This window comes from Macrobrachium nipponense, chromosome 2, assembly GCF_015104395.2.
Source record: "Macrobrachium nipponense isolate FS-2020 chromosome 2, ASM1510439v2, whole genome shotgun sequence".
Classification (NCBI taxonomy): Eukaryota; Metazoa; Arthropoda; class Malacostraca; order Decapoda; family Palaemonidae; genus Macrobrachium; species Macrobrachium nipponense.
This window is the reverse complement of record NC_087201.1, coordinates 139,207,441-139,227,122: the sequence shown is the minus strand read 5'-3', so window position 1 is coordinate 139,227,122 and position 19,682 is coordinate 139,207,441. Positions and strand designations below refer to the sequence as shown.

Below are 19,682 nucleotides of genomic sequence, written 5' to 3'. Positions count from 1 at the left end.
TCTGAAATATAGAACTTAATTTCTATATTTTGGCGTTTTCATGGGCTCCTTTTATTAGATCATATATATATATATATATATATATATATATATATATATATATATATATATATATATATATATATATATATATATATATATATATATATATATATATATATATATATATATATATATATACTATATATGTATATATATATTATATATATATATATATATATATATATATATATATATATATATATATATATATATACATACTATATATATATATATATATATATATATATATATATATATATATATATATATATATATATATATATATATATATATATATATATATGTATACATACATATATATATATATATATATATATATATATATATATATATATATACATATACATATACATATATATATATATATATATATATATATATATATTATTATTATTATTATTATTATTATTCCAACAGGGGTTCCAGCAAGAAAACAGCTCACATGATCAATTTATTAAGAGACGTTTCGTGCCCCAAGACATTAGCACATCATCAGTCTGGAATAAAATTTATTCTTTTAAAAAACATTAAACTAAAGTAAAAAGTGCAATCTAAAAATATGAATTATTGACAGAAGCTTACAAGTATTAGAATACTACCTATCAGTTCAGAGAAAAAGAGCAGAATGACTAGAAACGTGAGGACCGACCAAACTACACTTCAGGCCAATGAATGATGAGTGGCAGAGACATAATTGTTTAAATTAGGTGATAGGTGTTTGATGTAAAGTGACTCAAGTGTTGTTAGAAAGGATGCTTGGTTTGTCGAGGTAAGGATAGAAAAATGTGATTTTTCCATAGGAATCTTACACTTTGAGGCTTGTGTTCGAATACTCGAGAATTTGGGATTCGATATCCTAGATCCCGTCCTATAGCTGAGTCCCATGTGACTATAATAATGGACTTGCAACAATCTCTGTATTGAGCCAATGATTGTTGCAAGTCCGTTATTATAGTCACATGGGACTCAGCTATAGGATGGGATCTAGGATATCGAATCCCGAACTCTTGAGTGTTCGAACACATGCCTCAAAGTGTAAGATTCCTATGGAAAAATCACATTTTTTTATCCTTACCTCAACAACCCAAGCATCCTTTCTGACAACGCTTGAGTCACTTTACATCAAACACCTATCACCTAATTTAAACAATTACGTCTCTGGCACTCCCCTTTCGTTGGCCTGAAGTGTAGTTCGGTGGGTCCTCACGTTTCTAGTCATTCTGCTCTTCTTCTCTGAACTGATAGGTTATCTTCTAATAATTGTAAGCTTCTGTCAATAATTCATATTTTTAGATTGTACTTTTTACTTTAGTTTAATGGTTTTTAAAAGAATAAGTTTTATTCCAGACTGATGATGTGCTAATGTCTTGGGGCATGAAACGTCTTTTAATGAATAGATTTTGTGAGCTGTTGTCTTGCTGGAACCCCTGTTGTATAGCTGTCTGCCCACTGTCATTATATATATATATATATATATATATATATATATATATATAGTATATATATATATATATATATATATATATATATATAATAAAAGAAGCCCATAAAAACACCAAAATATAGAGAGAGAAATACTATACTTCAGAGACTGCTGTCTCCCTCTTCAGGTAGATGAATGAGAAAAGTTACAGAAAAGGTGGTATTTATACCAAGAGGTCCATCCACAGGTAACGCCAATTTAGGTCACTCCCGCTGATAATCTTCCTTTAATCTTCTTAAGCGTTGGTTGAATGAAAATCATGTCGATGATATCTGAGTCCCATGCTCCCTTTGAGATATTACCTGCCTCTCTTTAATCAAAGCCGATTCCATCATTTGACTCTTCTACCGGCAGTTGTTGCTATGAATTATACGTGACAAATTCCAGTTTATACTTTGGTTATGTTCATTTATATGGTTGAAAAAAGCTGAGTTCAGTTGTCCATACCTAACTGACTGTTTGGGCTGTTTTAATCTCTGGGGAAGTGATTTTCCTGTAAATCTGATGTAAGATTGGTCACAGTTCAGGCATGGGATTTCATAAATGCCTGTGTCCTTTGGGGATGTCTTTTGTTGGACATTAATCAGGGATTTGGGTAAGTAAATGCAAAAGGGTTAGATTTTCTGAGGGTCTGGGTCACCATCTTAATCCTGTCCAGGTGTGGAATTTTTATTTTATTGTTGGGCGTGTCTCTGGTCTTGTCTTGAGGGGGTCGGTAGAAAATTACGTTTGTTTTGTGAAATGCTTTCTCAATTATATGGTCAGGATACCTTAAAGGCGAAAGCTGCTTACGAATTAGCTCAAATTCTTTTTCCAGGAAATCTGGAGAACAAATTCGTAAGGCTCTTAAGAATAGGTTGCTGGCTACGCCTATCTTGATAGGAATGTCATGATAGGTGAAGTAGTGAATGTATGAAAGTGAGACCGTTGGTTTTCTATATTTGGTAAATTTGTATTCTGTCGTGTGTCTGATTATTAAAACATCAAGAAAAGGAATTTTGTTTGTTTCCCATTCAACTTTAAATATGATGCTGGGCACTAATGCATTTAATTTTGAAAATAATTCATTAAAATTGTCCCATTTATTATCCCAAAATGTTAGAATATCATCTACATATCTCATCCACAGCATGTTTTGGGTTTTATTGCATTTATTACTATAGTTGCAAAGTATTCCATGTATAGATTAGCTAAAACAGGACTTGAAGGACTACCCATACTACCCCGAATTTTTGCCTATAGAATGATTCCCCGAATGAAGATACGTTATTTGATACACATAATTCAACTAACTTTATTATTTTGTCTATCGCCAATGGGAAATCATCTGAATAAAAGGATAATTTTCCCCTAAAAAACTGAAGAACGTCCTGTACTGGTACTTTTGTGAACAGGGAATCTATGTCAAGGCTTAAAAGTTTTATGTTGTGAAGTGGTATATGTGCTTCTCTGAATTTGTGACAAAAATCTTCCGAATGTTTAATGTGACTGGGAGAAAAAGTGCCTAAAAAGAGGGGAAAGGAGGCCAGCTTAACCATTAAGAATTTTTTTCTAATTGAAAGCTCCGGCACATGAAACGATGAGTCTGAATGGAAGGTTGTCTTTGTGAGTTTTGGGAAGGCCATAAAAGTAGGGTAGTTTAGGATTAATTACTTTAAATTTCTCTAAAAGTTCAATGCTCGTTTTGTCTTGGCCAATTAATCTTACTTTCCGAAAAAATTATGTGGGGACGTTTTGAAGGGGATTTTCGTCAGTTTGTCGTAAGTGTTTGTGTCGCTAAGGACAAAATCAACCAACTCCCTAGCGACACAAACGCTTACAACAAACTGACGAAAAATCCCCTCCAAAACGGCCCTTCAGAATTTTTTCGGAAAGTAAGATTAATTGGCCAAGACAAAAAGAGCATTGAACTTTTAGAGAAATTTAAAGTAATTAATCCTAAACTACCCTACTTTTATGGCCTTCCCAAAACTCACAAAGACAACCTTCCATTCAGACCCATCGTTTCATGTGCCAGAGCTTTCAATTACAAAATATCCAAATGGTTAGCTGGCCTCCTTTCCCCTTTTTTATGCACTTTTTCTCCCAGTCACATTAAATATTTGGAAGATTTTTGTCACAAATTCAGAGAAGCATATATACCACTCCACAACATAAAACTTTTAAGCCTTGACATAGATCACATGTTCACAAAAGTACCAGTACAGGATGTTCTTTAGTTTTTGAGGGAAAAATTATCCCCTTATTCAGATAATTTCCCATTAGCGCTAGACAAAATAATAAAGTCGGTTGAATTATATGTATCTAATAATGTATTTTCATTCGGGGAATCATTCTATAAGCAAAAATTCGGGGTAGTATGGGTAGTCCTTTAAGTCCTGTTTTAGCTAATCTATACATGGAATACTTTGAAAGTACAGTAATAAATGCAATAAAACCCAAAAACATGCTGTGGATGAGATATGTAGAAGATATTCTAACATTTTGGTATAATAAATAGGACAATTTTAATCAATTATTTTCAAAATTAAATGCATTAGTGCCCAGCATCAAATTTAAAGTTGAATGGGAAACAGACAACAAAATTCCTTTTCTTGATGTTTTAATAATCAGAGACACGACAGAATACAAATTTACCATATACAGAAAACCAACGTTCTCACTTTCATACAGTCACTACTTCAGCTATCATGACATTCCTATCAAGATAGGCGTAGCCAGAGACCTATTCTTAAGAGCCTTACGAATTTGTTCTCCAGATTTCCTGGAAAAGAATTTGAACTAATTCGTGAACAGCTTTTGTCTTTAAGGTATCCTGACCATATAATTGAGAAAGCAATTCACAAAACAAACTTAATTTGCTACCGACCCCCTCAAGACAAGACCAGAGACACCCAACAATAAAATAAAAATTCCACACCTGGATAGGAATAAGGTGACCCAGACCCTCAGAAAATCTGACCCTTTTGCATTTACTTACCCAAATACCTTAGCCAAATCCCTGATTAACGTCCAACAAAAGACACCCCCCAAGGACACAGGCATTTAAGAAATCCCATGCCTGGACTGTGACCAATCTTACATCAGATTTACAGGAAAATCACTTCCCCAGAGATTAATACAGCACAAACGGTCAGTTAGGTATGGACAACAGAACTCAGCTATTTTCAACCATATAAATGAACATAACCATAGTATAAACTGGAATTTGTCACATATAATTTATATAGCAACTGTGGTACAAGAGTCAAATGATGGAATCGGCCTTGATTAAAGAGAGGCAGGTAATGAATATCTCAAAGGGAGCATTGGACTCAGATATTGTCAACAAGATTTTCATTCAACCGACGCTTAAGAAGATTAAAGGAAGATTATCAGCGGAAGTGACCTTAATTGGCGTACCTGTGGATGGACCTCTTGGTATAAATACCACCTTTTCTGTAACTTTTCTCATTCATCTACCTGAAGAGGGAGACAGCAGTCTCTGAAGTATAGTATTTCTCTCTCTATATTTTGGTGTTTTTATGGGCTCCTTTTATTAGATGGAGTTCTGTTATAACAGAACATTTTTACCAGTTTCATAATGCATATTTACTCTTTGACTATGAAATGTTGGAAAAAAGTGTTTGAAACATTTTCAGAATCTTTATTTAGCTTAGAGTTATAGGATATTCTAAAAATGTATGTTCAGATTTAGCATAACATAATTTAAAATAATATAACATAGAATGTATAAAGAGAGAGAGATTAACTTTGTCCGTTCCAAACTAGAAATTGTTTCCATAACTTGTCATCGCTCAAGATAAAGGGGAGCTCGAGGTCTTCGTTTTGTTTTCATAACGTCAATCTTACTCACTCGAGTCTGTTTCAGATGCATACTTCTTTGTCGAGAAGCCACGTGAAGATTTCACCTTGTTCCTATGGTATTGCATCATCTTTTCATAAGATCGTTCTAGAACCTTCGGTTTAAGCATATGTAATCATTGGGGAATGACGTCATTTAGTGTTGCTTTCTTTGTAAATCATTATCCCTCGCATATTAAAATACTTTTGTCATCTTAAATCAAGTAATAATAAATGTTATTTATGATTGTAATTTCAATTTCTCTTTAGATATTGTTTTGAAAGAGAATTTTTATGATATTAGCTGAACTTCTTGTCCAAAACAATTTGAGCCTGTCAGTTTCTTGAAGTTTGCCCATACAAGAGAGAGAGAGAGACTGCTCATTACAGACTTTGAATCCCTGGTGTACAGAGGGCATCTTCCTCTCTCTCTCCCACCCCATACATGATTTTACATTAACGTAACGTAAAGATTTAATACTTACTGAATGGTCACTCATGAATTTTAGATTCCGTATTTCTTAGTTATTAAGTATTATTTAGTGCTTGTTGGAATCTGAACAAACATTGTACAAGTGTGTAACGGCGCCTTTTCTTTTTTGCAATATTGTGAACTGTGTGGTGAAATTTTGGAGCTAGCTTTAGCAGAATCAATTGGTACCAAGGTAATGTGTTAATATAAAATTTATTAGTTGCAACTAATAGTTACAGTGGTTTGGAGAACGATTTCAATGTTTACACATTGCAAATTTTTGTTTTGTGTTTGTTTCATTTGAAGTGAAGTTTTTGTGCATTCATCCATTTTTCTTATTGAAGTGATTTTTTGTGCATGTGTCCATTTTTTCTTATTGAAGTTTGTTATATATATATATATATATATATATATATATATATATATATATATATATATATATATATATATATATATATATATATAATATATATATATATATATGGTGTGTGTCTGCGTCATTCTGTCATAGTGATAAATACCTCTAATTCCTCTAATAGTAGGTATGAATTTTAATCAGTTAAGAAACAACTTTACATTAATATTTCAGATGAAACTGAATAATGTTATTTGAATCCTTGTTATTATGGATCCTTTGGTGCAGTAATATTTCAGATGAAATTGAATATTATTATTTGAATCCTTGTTATTATGGATCCTTTGGTGCAGTAAGGTTGGAAATTTATCACATTTAGAAATAAAGAAAGAAGGACCTAGGAAAAGGGGGAATAGGAGAAGAGAGAGAGAGAGAGCACAAAACAAAATTTTTGGTCAGCAGAGAGTTACGTTTTAAATGGGAAGCACCTTATGTTGTGTTCTGTATGTATTACGTAAGGTTCTCTGCAGTGTCCCTTCGGCCCCTAACTGCAACCCCTTTCAATTCTTTTCACTGTATCTCTGCTGACGTACTCTTTCTTCCATCTTGCTTTTCATCCTCTCGTGACATTTTTTAAAAGGGCAACTGCAAGGTTTTCCTACTGTAACACCTTCAAAACCTTTTTACTTTCAACTTCCCTTTCAGCACTGAATGACCTTATAGGTCCCAGTACTTGGCCCTTGTCCAAAATTTCCTATTCCACTTGTTCCAGGAGTTTATAGAGTGAACAATGTATTTTCTTTTATCTCTAGTAATTCATATTTCAATTTCCAGTTTATTTTTGCAATTCTTTTATTTCAATAACAATACTTTTCATAATGTATCATTCGGTTTCTTGTAATGACCAAAATTCTTAGCCCTGGGATATCTGATGTAATTATGCAACTGTAATAGACTTTGTCCCATTCGTTTAACGGTCATTTAACAGAGGCTGGTTCATACAAGGATTCTTACACAAGTGTGCTGAGTGTACATGGGTACTTGATGTTGACTACATCACAAAAATCCCTTAGCATACTTAAATCCATTAAACTTGGACCAATCATTAAAAAAAATACAATAAGATTTCAATAGCACACAGTGTTACCAGCCGTCAATAATTTTCATGAATATAGTTACTGAAAAAAGCCGCTTCAAAGTATTAGACATGAATAACATTTTGTGACAAATAACTTTCTGTAGTGGCTACTGATGCATAATGGCAAGAACAGATTACACATGTATACCTGAGCTATTGGATTTCTTAAAGATTCCTAAGATTAATTGTGACTTTTGGCTGTTAAATCAGAAAAAGGATGAGTCAAGACTTGCAGATTTTGCATCCAAAATAACTTTAGTTTTTCAGTGTTTTGTAACAGACTAAAATTATTGTACGGTACATAACAGCTAACCTTGCATTGACAGGATGGATGGAAAAAGACACCTGACTGTTGTATTTTTGCATCTTTTATTCTGTTATCTCCAGCATTCCCACCATTTTGGTTTTCACAACACAAAAAAACGGGAAAAGTACAATTTTTAAGTTTCTTTGGTAAAAATCATGTTAATTATGGTTAAAAGGCATCATTAGCCATACTCGCAATTTTTTAAGCTTCTTTGGGAATACTAAAGTGACTAGACATGTATGTAAATTTACATTAAGGATGCTAAGGATAATAATATTTTACATTCAAAAGGCACAACCTAAGAAGTCTGTTGCATTAGTCCATTTCCTGAAGCCTTTCTGCAGCATGTAATATATCCTACGATGAGGCAATACCAAGAAGAGCAGCTGTCAAGGAACTTAGCTACTACCAAAGCTTTATTACCACAAAAGATGTTAACATTTTACCCTATTCACCAAACAACAGTTCAAAAAGCAAATAGTATCTGTAAAGGATCTAGGAGCACAACTATGTACTACATCATATATCTAAGCGGGTTCCAATATTTCTCATGATGGGAGAATTTGGTGCAGGCTTTGGGGGGAGGGGGGGTGCCTCTGGGTCCACGTTTTCATATAAGGTCTGATTTCCTTTGGCATCGTCGTCCTTCTCTGTTTCTTCCCCCTTGTCTTTGCTGTTCAGTTTACTGAAACGGAAAAGGGCCGAGATTCTGTCTAGGGTGCCAATTCGAGGATCGTCCTCAATGGCTTCATCTTGAGGTTCTTTCTTGTCCTCTATTTTCTTATGCTCTTTAAGTTGCTTCTCTTTTTCTTTCTTTTGCTTTTCAAATTCCTTCTTTTCTCTCTCTTTAACCTTCTTCTCTTCTTCCTGTTCTTTTCTTTCCCTGGCCTTTTCTCTCTTCTCAATTTCCTTTTCTTTCTTCTCCATTTCCTTGAAAAATTTTTCGTTTTCTTTCTCTAGTTTTCTTTTTTCTTTGTCCTCTTTGTTTTTCCTCTTGAGCGTTCCTTGGTTACTCTTATCATCCTCTTCTTGGGTACTCTTGGTCAAACTCTCCAGATTATCAACGTCAATCAATTCCATCTTGGAGCGAATGGTGCCGAAATCCTCATTTTCACCTAGCAAGTCGTCGTCGGGGTTGGGGGGCGGGGGGCTGCAAATAGAACCGGGAATTAATCACAGATTTCATCACTTGAAAGGAATGATTTGATCGAGAAAAAACATTTAAAAAAAATTAATCTACTTTTTATACCTTGATCTGTATTTTCAAATTTAAAAGGGCTGCTACAAATGAAGAAACGTTGCTGTAGTGTATAGTATGTATACTTTAACAATAACAAACATTTTATTGATGACTAATATTACAAGGTTATGTTAGTAATTAATTTATTTTGGGTACAAGCTATCTGGTTTAACAAAGATTTCCAAACCAAAGACATATGACCATCAACCTGGAGATTAGTATTTCTGGTGCAAACTCCCATGCTTGCATGTACATATTTTCTGTCAGTACAGTATATACTTGAATAGAGGAAAATATTCTAAGATAAAGGGAATGTATCCTTTGTTGTGTTTGCCTTTCCCAGGATAAGTGATATTTCAAGAACTGCAACATAAGTGAGGAAATATATAATTTGTGTTCCATAGTAATTACGTACTGTTGTAAAACCCATGAAAAAATGCATTTCTAAAATATGATTTTCTGTCTTTTAGATAATTTTCCTTGGAACTACTGTGTAGGAAATTTCAGGTCTTTACATTCTGTGAGTTCAAGAGTGAGTCAGTAACTCCATTTATGGACAAAATGGAAATACCTTCTGTAGGAATTTACATATTAAAACTGAAATATTGACAATTGACAGCCAGGAAATTTGAATACAGCTCTCTAATTTTTGAAGTCAGTTCTAAAGTTTTAATGTATAGGACATGATAAAAATATCCAAATATCTATTAAGATTTTTTTAAAGTTATGCACTCACTTTTTCACTACATTTAATATGTTTATGTCAGAAACATTGATGCTTGCCTTGGTATACAGTTTTAATTCTGACACTTCGTCTTGTTTATAAATGGGACAATGAAATGTAAGTAGAAAGTAGTATACTCATACATGCATTTTCATTCTCAGATATACAAAGGTTAAGATCATTAGCGCCGTTATGCTATATGTCTCACTACTACTCATGTTTAGTCTTTTTCAGCCATGCATAAAATATAGATTCTAATTGTTCATTGATCATTCAAGAATTACTTTAAGACCCTAACTTGGTTCCCATATCTCCTTAAATTATTTTGAGTTAATATAAGCTGTTGGGTTAAACCGTTGCTGTAGAATTATTCTTTTTGGTAAAGAAGTGTAGAAAATTTCCCCTACTTTTCAATTTAATAAGACTGCAAGTAATGCTTTGCATTTATAGAAAAAAAAACATGCTTGATTCTATGAGCTTCTCCATATCATTGCAAATCCTTTCTAGTTCTTTATGACTTCAGATAAACTGTAATAATTCCTTCCTATTTTAAGGTGTAGCATGTGCATCTCTTTAGGGTGTTATTTCCCTTTCCCACTAAGCATTGTGCCTGTTTTTATTGTTATCATTAATTAAACCCGAATTTTTTCCCTACCAAAGTCATAGTCTCATTCTGACTAAGATTCAGCTTTAAAAAGCAGATTAACTGACCTCTATGTTAAATTTTTTCGCAGCAGTAACACAGGCTGTGCTATTACAGACCCAATGGCCTGTGGCATGTGGTCATTTTCACACCATGCAAAGTGGTGGGAATGCTATTATTTTATTTCCCAGCATCCCACTTGAGTGGAAGGAGCCGAGTTGCCTTTGGCCATTGGAGAAGAGGCTAATCCACCATTAGGCTGACATACCACTCACTTTGGTGTTCATAATTCCACCCTGCTGCCATGGGGCACAGTGGCCTTGAGTTGCAAGCCATTGGCATTTCCTTTGACAGCAAGATCTGTATGGATTGACTGAAGCACAATGCATTGGAGAAAGGATATAAAGTTGTATAAGAAAATGAGTCATAAATGAAGAGTGGGAAGAGTTAGGGTGGTTGGTCAGTTGCATGGGTGCCAAGGGGAGAGGAGGGGCAGTACAGCTGTGTAGAGGAACTCACTCAGAGAAGGTTGATTTGGAAGGTGAGTGGAGTAGGGATGCAGCTTCCTTGGATGGGTGGGTGTGGGAATTCAATATTTGATGGGTGGAAAGTCATCTGACTTTGGTAGAGGTTTTTTGTATTATGTCTTGCTAGAGGTTTTTTTGTATTGTCTTTGTTTATGCTTTTTCCACATTTGATTAAAGGGCAAAACCCAAAAAAGGAAGAAGAGACAGTATGTAGAGAGAGAGAGAGAGAGAGAGAGAGAGAGAGAGAGAGAGAGAGAGAGAGAGAGAGAGAGAGAGAGAGAGAGAGAGAGAGAGAGAGACAACCGAGGCATAGCTTACATTGAAGTCTATAACACACTCTCCTTCACTTTTTTTTACTTTTATTTTATGCCATCCTATAGATATTTTTGCTATTTTTCTCAATTTTTATATTTACAACTCGAAAGTTAATTCAGTTGTGTGTATGATAAATATGCATGCACACACTCCGTCACTTTGGTTAACTGCATGAGATGTTATGAATTGCGCATGTTGCCTACATTTACAACTTCACATTTTAAGTATTTTTACGTACATTAGAGATGAATTATTAAAATTAATAATATATTGTCTTATGATATGTGTGATAATGATACAACTAAGAGTCAACTACATAAGCTTGTAATGAAAGGGTACTGTATAGTAAATGAAGGGGGAAAAAAAGCAACACATGATACGTACTGTGCTAGTAAACACACATGAACCACAGTGCAAAAGAGGTACAGTAGCAGAGAGAGTTAGCTTTTCTGCTTGTTATTGGTTTAAAAGGGTGATGTCACTTAAGTCATGATGATGTCACTTAAGTCTTGAAATGTCTATTTATCTATGATTTTTTATTGTCTGATATGGATACATCATCAGTTGAATAGCATATGGACAAGCACCCTTGTGATTTGCAAGCTTTCTTGCTATTGGCAGAAACATACATCATCGTAATATTTAGTTTTTTTAATGTCTGATAGACATAGCATTAAAAACATATCTTACACTTATTGGCTACATATGGAAAGCATCAGTGCACTTGGTAACTAAAACCATTTTCCTTCCTTGTGCCTAATCAGTCACTGGTCTGAACTGTTCACAAGTGGATTGCTTTGTGATGCTATTTCCTAGCAAGTGGCTTTTATTACAGTGCCTGCAGCAGTGCAGATCTTGTTAGTGTTTTTTATGCATTGTATGTATGGCACCAACTTGTCCTTAAAAGGTCAGGAAGGTATTGACCCTTCAACAGAAACTCAAAATTGTTGGAAGGCTGGAGCAAGATTGCTCCAGGTCATATATCATGTAGGAGTACACATGGTACTGCTTGGTCAACCATGCACGATATGAAGACTTCCCACAAGCTGAGAAACTTTGCAATGGACTTCGGTAAGAAGATGGCTAGAAGTCAAACCTGCACGGTCATGGTAAAAGGCCATTATGAGGAAATTGAGGAGTTGACCTTAGTGTACATAGTTTTGTCAGCAAAGGGCTGCTGGTGTGAATATACACAGTGCGTAGTTGAATGCTATAGGTATCAAGTTCGAAGGCTTATGTATGGTTGTGGACTTTGTGTCCATAGGTTGAGTGTTTGGCTCAAATTTTGACATGGGATTCTTAATGAGAACAGTCATGGCAAAGCTAATGAAATGGTCTATTCTGTCATTCCTCATGCACTAGCACCTTGGCCATTGAGAACAAAAAGAATTTACCAATTCAAAAGCTTTCCAAGCAATGCGTTTCTTCCTTGTTATGGGCAAATGCTACTAGTGGGCATCATTGCAAACCAGTAGTAGTTAGAAATGTGAAGCAACCATTTATCCTGTGTAGGTTGATGGCTAAGCTCCCAGTGATTAGGTATCATAAGGCTTTGTTCACCACCAAGATCATTTCTTGAGTGGTTCCACCATCATTTTTGTAGGGAGGTTACTTGTCATCAGACAAGACCTTGGCATTGGTAGACTCAGGACAGTGCGCCTGTGCATCCTAACACAGCCCAGTTGGTTGGTGTCAAAGAAAGGTCGTATTAGGGTAATGTATTTGCCTCTTAATACAACTGCACTCATTAAGCCAATTGACCAAGGTGTTATTGTTGTGATGAAACGGCTATACTGGAGGAAGTTCCTGGAGGAGGTGGTGGTAGTATTGGAGGATGAGGAGAAGGAGCAAGGCTTTGGATATATGGGCGAATGGATGCTGGAGAAGTTTTCTAGGTATTTGCTGAAGTCTGCCATCTACAACTTCGCCGAAGCTTGGAAGGAAGTCACCATAGAGACACTCAACCACACTTGGAACCATGTGCTAAATGGAGAAGAGGCCACGATGGACTTCCAGGGGTTTGAGTCAGCGACCCTGCATACCAACTTCTCTTCAACAGCGAGAAAGCTGCTGCTGTTGCTGGTGGTGATAAGGAAGCAGCTGAAAAGCATATATGTGAATTTTGCCTTTGATACAGTTACAGTATTGAGATACTGGAAAAACCTTAACATGGATCCCATACAGCTGCTCGAAAACAAGAGTACCAAAGGGTTGTCATTGCCAAGCAGAATCGTCTTTTGTATTGTCAAAGTACACGCAACAACTTCTTCACCTCCCAAACCCCCATGCACCCAAGTCCATCACCATACACTTCTTCGGTAACTCAGTCCTTCATCTTGGAACTGCAGGTAAGTACGCCTTCTGCTGGCTTTGTTGACATGCGGTGCTCCTTCAGCCAAGACTCTGAAGTATCGCTCTCCAATTCGATGGCCCTTATCCTCTAGGATTCTCTATGCATCTTCCAACCACTTCATCACTTTATGTCCTGTGGGTCAAAGGAGACGAGGCAGAAGACACCGGTCTTGATGACACAGTCAAGGCCAGTAAAGGGGGTGGAGTAGTTATAAACCTCCTCAATTTTTTAAAATACCGTGCCATTGTTAGCACTAAAGGGCAGTACACACAGGTGGGTGAAAGAGTAAAAAATATTTTTATATTTTGTTTTTTGTTTTGGTTACTGTATGATTTATTGTGGGGAAAAATGATAAAATTACATACTGTTTTTGTGTAGTTGGATGATTTTGCAGTGTTTGGGGTAAATTAAAAACATGAAAAACATTGTGTACCCTACCATATTGCGTGTTGTATACTAGAGAAAGAGAAGGCATTTACTTTTTTCATTGTTAAGTGCATTTATAGGGTTTATTTTGTTAAAAATATGGGAAAATAAGGTAGATAATTGCTTTTTTCATAAAGTCTGATGGTCTTTATTTATAAGCATATTTAGCAATTACAGTTATATGTGGTATGGACAAGGCAGGGGTAGGAAGGGTATAGAGTTGCCCTTATCCAGATTTTGCCGTTACCCAACAGGCCCTTGGTTCTATTAATGTGGATAATTGAGAGATTACTTTATATATATATATCTATATATATATATACTATATATATATATATATATATATATATATATATATATATATATATATATATATAGAGAGAGAGAGAGATTATTATTTTTATTACTATATTATTATTTACTCATATTAAATTAACATTAATATTTGAAAAGTAGTAAATCATGTTTTCATCATAAAAAAATGTATTTAGTCATGAAAATCACACAAAAATACACTATAATTAGTGATTATTTCTCGACGAAAAAGTCCATGAATTGCTGCATTTTTGTGTGAATAATTTATAGATAAGTTCCACAGAAAAAATTCGCTAATAGTTGAGTCCATGAATCTTGAGAACGCAGTTAAAGGTGGTTTACTGTATGTACAGTTGACCTCCGCTTATTTCCAGTTCCGGATTCAGACTCGCCTATTCGCAGATTTTTCTATGGAACATATACACACATTATTCATGGGAAATTTGCCTGTTCTCAGTATTTTTCATAGATAAATATTCACTAATTAGTACTGTATTTTCTTATACTTTTTGTAACTATTGCATTTTTGTAATAAAACTATTAAAATACAGTGGACCCCGTTTCCGCATTCTCGGCATTAGTGGACTCACGTATTCGCGGATTTTTATATGGTACATATCTGCACATTGTTCGTGGGGAATTTGCGCATTCGCGGTATTTTTCTATGAGAAATATCCACAGGTTATTCTATTTTCCTATCAATTTCATGAACAAATGCACTTTTTTTTAAGAAACTTAAAATAAAACCAGGTACGTATAAGAATTTTTAATGGGTTTATTTTAAGTTTGAACTAACAAAATACAGTTTTAAGTATTTTTATAGGGGTTCTAAGTATTTGTGGATTCTAGCTATTCAGAAGGGAGGGGGGGGGGTCTGGTACGCATCCCCCTCGAATACAGGGGTCCACAGTACTCAGATAGAGTAAACACCTCTGTATTCGGGGGGATGGGTACCAGACCCCCGCGAATAGCCTAAATCTGCGAATACTTAAAACCCCCCCAAAAATGCTTAGAACTCCTTAGTATTTTGATAGTTAAAACACAAATAAGTCGTCTAAAAATGCTTATATCTGAATATTTTAACATTTTTATTGCAAAAAGTGCATATAGTCCCAAAATTATATGAAAATACAGTAATTTGTGAATATTTTTCAGTGAAAAATACCGCGGATAGGTGAATTTTCTGCAAATAATGGGTATACGTATATGGTCATGGAAAAATGTGCGAATAGTAGGCGAGTCCGCAAATAGTTTTTAGATTTTTTTTGGTGTTTGTACTATCAAAATAGGCAGCTATAAGCATTTTTAGAAGGGTTCCAAGTATTGCCGTTTTACCATAACTCTTGTCAGGTGATAGCCCTCTGGTTCTCAGAAAGTCTTTCAGAATGAGGTTGCAAGACCCATGCTATTTCCTAACTTGGTTTCAATTTTTGAGCCACCATTGTTGATTGACTACCAGGTACATAATTCACTGATAAGTTGACAGTCTCAAATATTTTATAAACTGCTGAAACCTAGGTTGTGTGTATGTATGGGGATCACTTATAATCATGTTGAATATCTCAAGGATACAGTTTTTTCATAATTTGTTGTTGTCTTTTCTATTCAATTCTTTATTTCTTGTGAAAATATAGATAATAGTCTAACTTATGTCTATGTTTTGGGTATCCTGGTGTCTTCAGACTTATTTTGAAGATAACACATACACACTTCATATGACTAAATCTGTCTCATAATTGGGTACAGGGATTTAAATTTACTTGTCCCATTTTGGTGTATGCTTTCACGTTTAGACTGCCACTTCATATATCTCCTTTCTCTATAGGATTGAATCTATGACCATTAGTTTGAGCTGTGACTCCACTCTTGCTTCATCTTTTGATCCTTTGTATATGCCAAAAGGTGACCTCTTTTTCTTGTAAGTATAATTTTGGTTACTGCTCTGTTAAGCACAAGAGGAGGGTTCCATATTCTTCTCATATCATGCAACCTAGTAACACCTATCAAACCACCTCTCCTCACACTCACTCAGTGGAAAAAAAGTAGCTATTTGACAGTCCTGTTCATTGATTTTTTCTCTGTATGATGCTAAGATTTGGAATTTCCTCCTTTCTTTTATTTTTCATAACTCATGGCCTTTTCGTTCTTGAAGAAGCAGGTCCAGTGGTCTGCACATGGTTTAGGCCTACCATTTTTTTCTATTTTGGTTTTCTGTAGGCCTGGGCTACAAAAGAATAGTATGCTCTCCATCTTATTGTCCTCTACACTTTACAAAATATGCAACTGTAAATGTGAATCTGTGAAGACTAGATCCTACCCAAAGTTTTGTGTATGATCTAGTTGTGAATAGTTTATATTATAAATAGACCCTTATCTTTTGTGCTAACCCTGGTGTATTGTTAAAAATACATGTAAAATCCTTAAGCTTGACAATGAGTACTGTCCTGATCATCAGTAGTCCTCATAAGGCTTAAGAAAAAAAATCTTATTTTATCCTCATAATAATTGCAATGTGCATCCAGTCTTAAATTCTTAAAGAATTAACCAAAATATTATTGGTTGGCTTAGGAGAGACCAGCCTCACCTATTAGGTAAGTGATCATATCTTATTCAAACCAGTGCATTTTGCAATTACAAATTTTCTCTGGACCTTTATTGAGAATGTCAGTTTGCTCATTTTACATCAGAGGGTGAATAACAATGCTGCTAAGTGTAATAGTCATCTGCAGGCTGTATTATGTAACTTTCCAAAAGCCCCAACAACATGCCCAATTATAGGGTTATAAATGGGCATTTCAAAATTAACCAAGTTAAAGGCATTGTCTTAGAGGAAAAATAACAGCATATATTCATCCTATGTATGTTCTTGAATTAAATTCTGTAGTATTAACTTTGTGATTTATCAGTATTAATGCATAGGTCAGACTATTAGGAAAGGTAAACTGATAATTCATACGTAACCTGTTTTGTCTACAATTAAGGTGTGCATTACAGTTAATGATTTTTCTCAAAATAGTAATTTTTGTGGTCATGGACTTATCTGAGGTTGGTAATCAAAAGTTTTTAATCAGGCAAAACTGAAAAATCATTTTGATTGTCAGATAAAATATAAAATTTTAATGTGCTTGTCATACTGTCCAGTGTGTTGGATACATATGCATACGTATTGGTATATATTCAGATATATTAACCATATTAATTCACCTAAATGGGTTCTGGTTTGAATTCCATATACATACATTCCATTGGATGAAATAACAACCGATAATTTGAATAAAAGTCGTCGGATTACAGCAGGTCCAACAGCTTTGCTAATCTTTTTATCTTTATTCTGTGAGAACTGGGTAAATATCGAATGCATTATTCGTACATATGAGAAATTTAGATCATCCTATTAACTGGAGTCAAGCAAGAGCCTTAATCCCATGTAATGACACAGTTAAAAGGAATATCATTGAATCTTGTTTCATCAAGTCAAATAATGGAAATGTTCTAAATTTAAGTCTTGGTTCATTTAAACTTGATGCCTTCATAATGAAAAAAGTTGTAGATAAATATAAGCAACAAAATTAATATATTCAGTTTTTACATGTTTTGGACTGTGCGGATACTTTGTAATTTCGGTTAGGGTTAAATCTATGTTTAGGTTTGTGACCATGTGATATCCGATAATCCTGGATTATCTCTTTAATTTTTACCCTTTTAACAATTAACCATCTGGTATTCTTGATCTTGTTGTGTACCTGAGACATTTCTCTCCAATTGTATTTTATTCGTTCCTTGACAATGTCTTAGTAAAGACGAAAGTGTTTGGATTTCTGAGTATCATTTTCCTGTGGTATTTGCTTAATTATTATATATGTGTATGTATATATATGTATACACACACACACACACACATATATATATATATGTGTGTAGATCTTCCAGGCTGCATATATGAAATTCCTTGCAAAAAGTGTGATAAAGTCTATTACGGACAGACCGGCAAATCTCTTTCACAGCGTCTCAAGCAACATCAATATTCTGTGAGAACTGGGCAAATATTGAATGCATTATTTGTACATATGAGAGATTTAGACCATCCTATTAACTGGAGTCAAGCAAGAGACTTAGTCCCATGTAATGACACAGTTAAAAGGAATATCATTGAATCTTGTTTTATCAAGTCAAATAATAGAAATGTTTTAAATTTAAGTCTTGGTTTATTTAAACTTGATGCTTTCATAATTAAAAAAGTTGTAGATAAATATAAGCAACAAAATTAATATATTTAGTTTTTACATGTTTTGGACTGTAAAGATACTTTGTAATTTCGGTTAGGGTCAGGGTCTTGTTTAAGTTTGTGACCGTGTGATATCCGATAATCCTGGATTATCCCTTTTAATTTTTACCCTTTTGATAATTAACCATCTGGTATTCCTGATCTTGTTTGTACCTGAGGCCTTGCTCTCCAATTGTACTTTAGTAGCTCCTTGACGATGTCTGAATAAAGACGAAAGCGCTTGGATTTCTGACTATCATTTTCCCGTGGTATTCGCTTATTTATGAAGTCACGTGCATCTACTGTGATTTTTTAAGAATATATATATATATATATATATATATATATATATATATATATATCTATATATATATATGTATATATATATATATATAATATATATATAAAAATATATATATATATATATATATATATAATATACAGGCGGTCCCCGGGTTACGACTGTTCCGGCTTACGACGTTCCGAGGTTACGACGCTGACGCTTCCGACGCTCCGAGTTAACGACGCTTTTAAAAAACGCATACTATGATAAAAATCCTTTATAGTTTAGCACAGTATATTAATAAAAATAAGTTTCTGGTTAGATTACAACAAAAATTTTGAGATTATGATGATTTTCGACACTTTTTATGTTGTATTTTTCTATGTTTTTTAGTGACGCCTCATATGCGGAACTAGTTTCCGAGCGAATGAATACATACTAGTTTACATATAACAGTCCAAAAGCGCAAATAATGAAAAAATCATTGCTTGTTTCCAGTAATAATAACAAAACGAAGTTTCTGGTTAGATTACAACGCAAATTCCAAGTATCCAAAGAGAGACATTATCCAGTAATTTGATCAGAGAGAGAGAGAGAGAAAGAGAGAGAGAGAGAGAGAGAGAGAGAGAGAGAGAGAGAGAGAGAGAGAGAGAGAGAGGACGTCTTCCGACGCTCCGAGTTAAGGACAGAGAAGTGTTCGTTTCGTTAAACGGCCTCTGACTCATGCCAGTAAATGTTTTGTTGATACTAATAATATAAGCCTATTTAAAGATACGTTTACTTTAATTAGTCTATATGATACGTAAATAGTAATCAACTGTTCTTGTAGCCCTCAATATTTGGCAAAATCGAAGTATCCAAAGAGAGACATTATCCAGTACGTAATTTGATCAGAGAGAGAGAGAGAGAGAGAGAGGAGAGACGAGAGAGA

At 34.4% G+C, this 19,682-nt stretch overlaps 1 protein-coding gene across 3 annotated transcripts in view; it reads right to left on the bottom strand.

Annotated features, from left to right (window-relative positions):
• Positions 1–7,704: 7,704 nt before the first annotated feature.
• The window catches only part of LOC135221032 (PH and SEC7 domain-containing protein-like), a 183,265-nt gene continuing 171,287 nt past the window's right edge, over positions 7,705–19,682 (bottom strand). For all 3 annotated transcript variants that reach the window (XM_064258760.1, XM_064258761.1, XM_064258765.1), the window contains one exon: positions 7,705–8,811. In XM_064258760.1, coding sequence (XP_064114830.1) covers positions 8,181–8,811 — 631 coding nt within the window. In that variant the 3' untranslated portion in view covers positions 7,705–8,180. The remainder of the gene's footprint in view (positions 8,812–19,682) is intronic.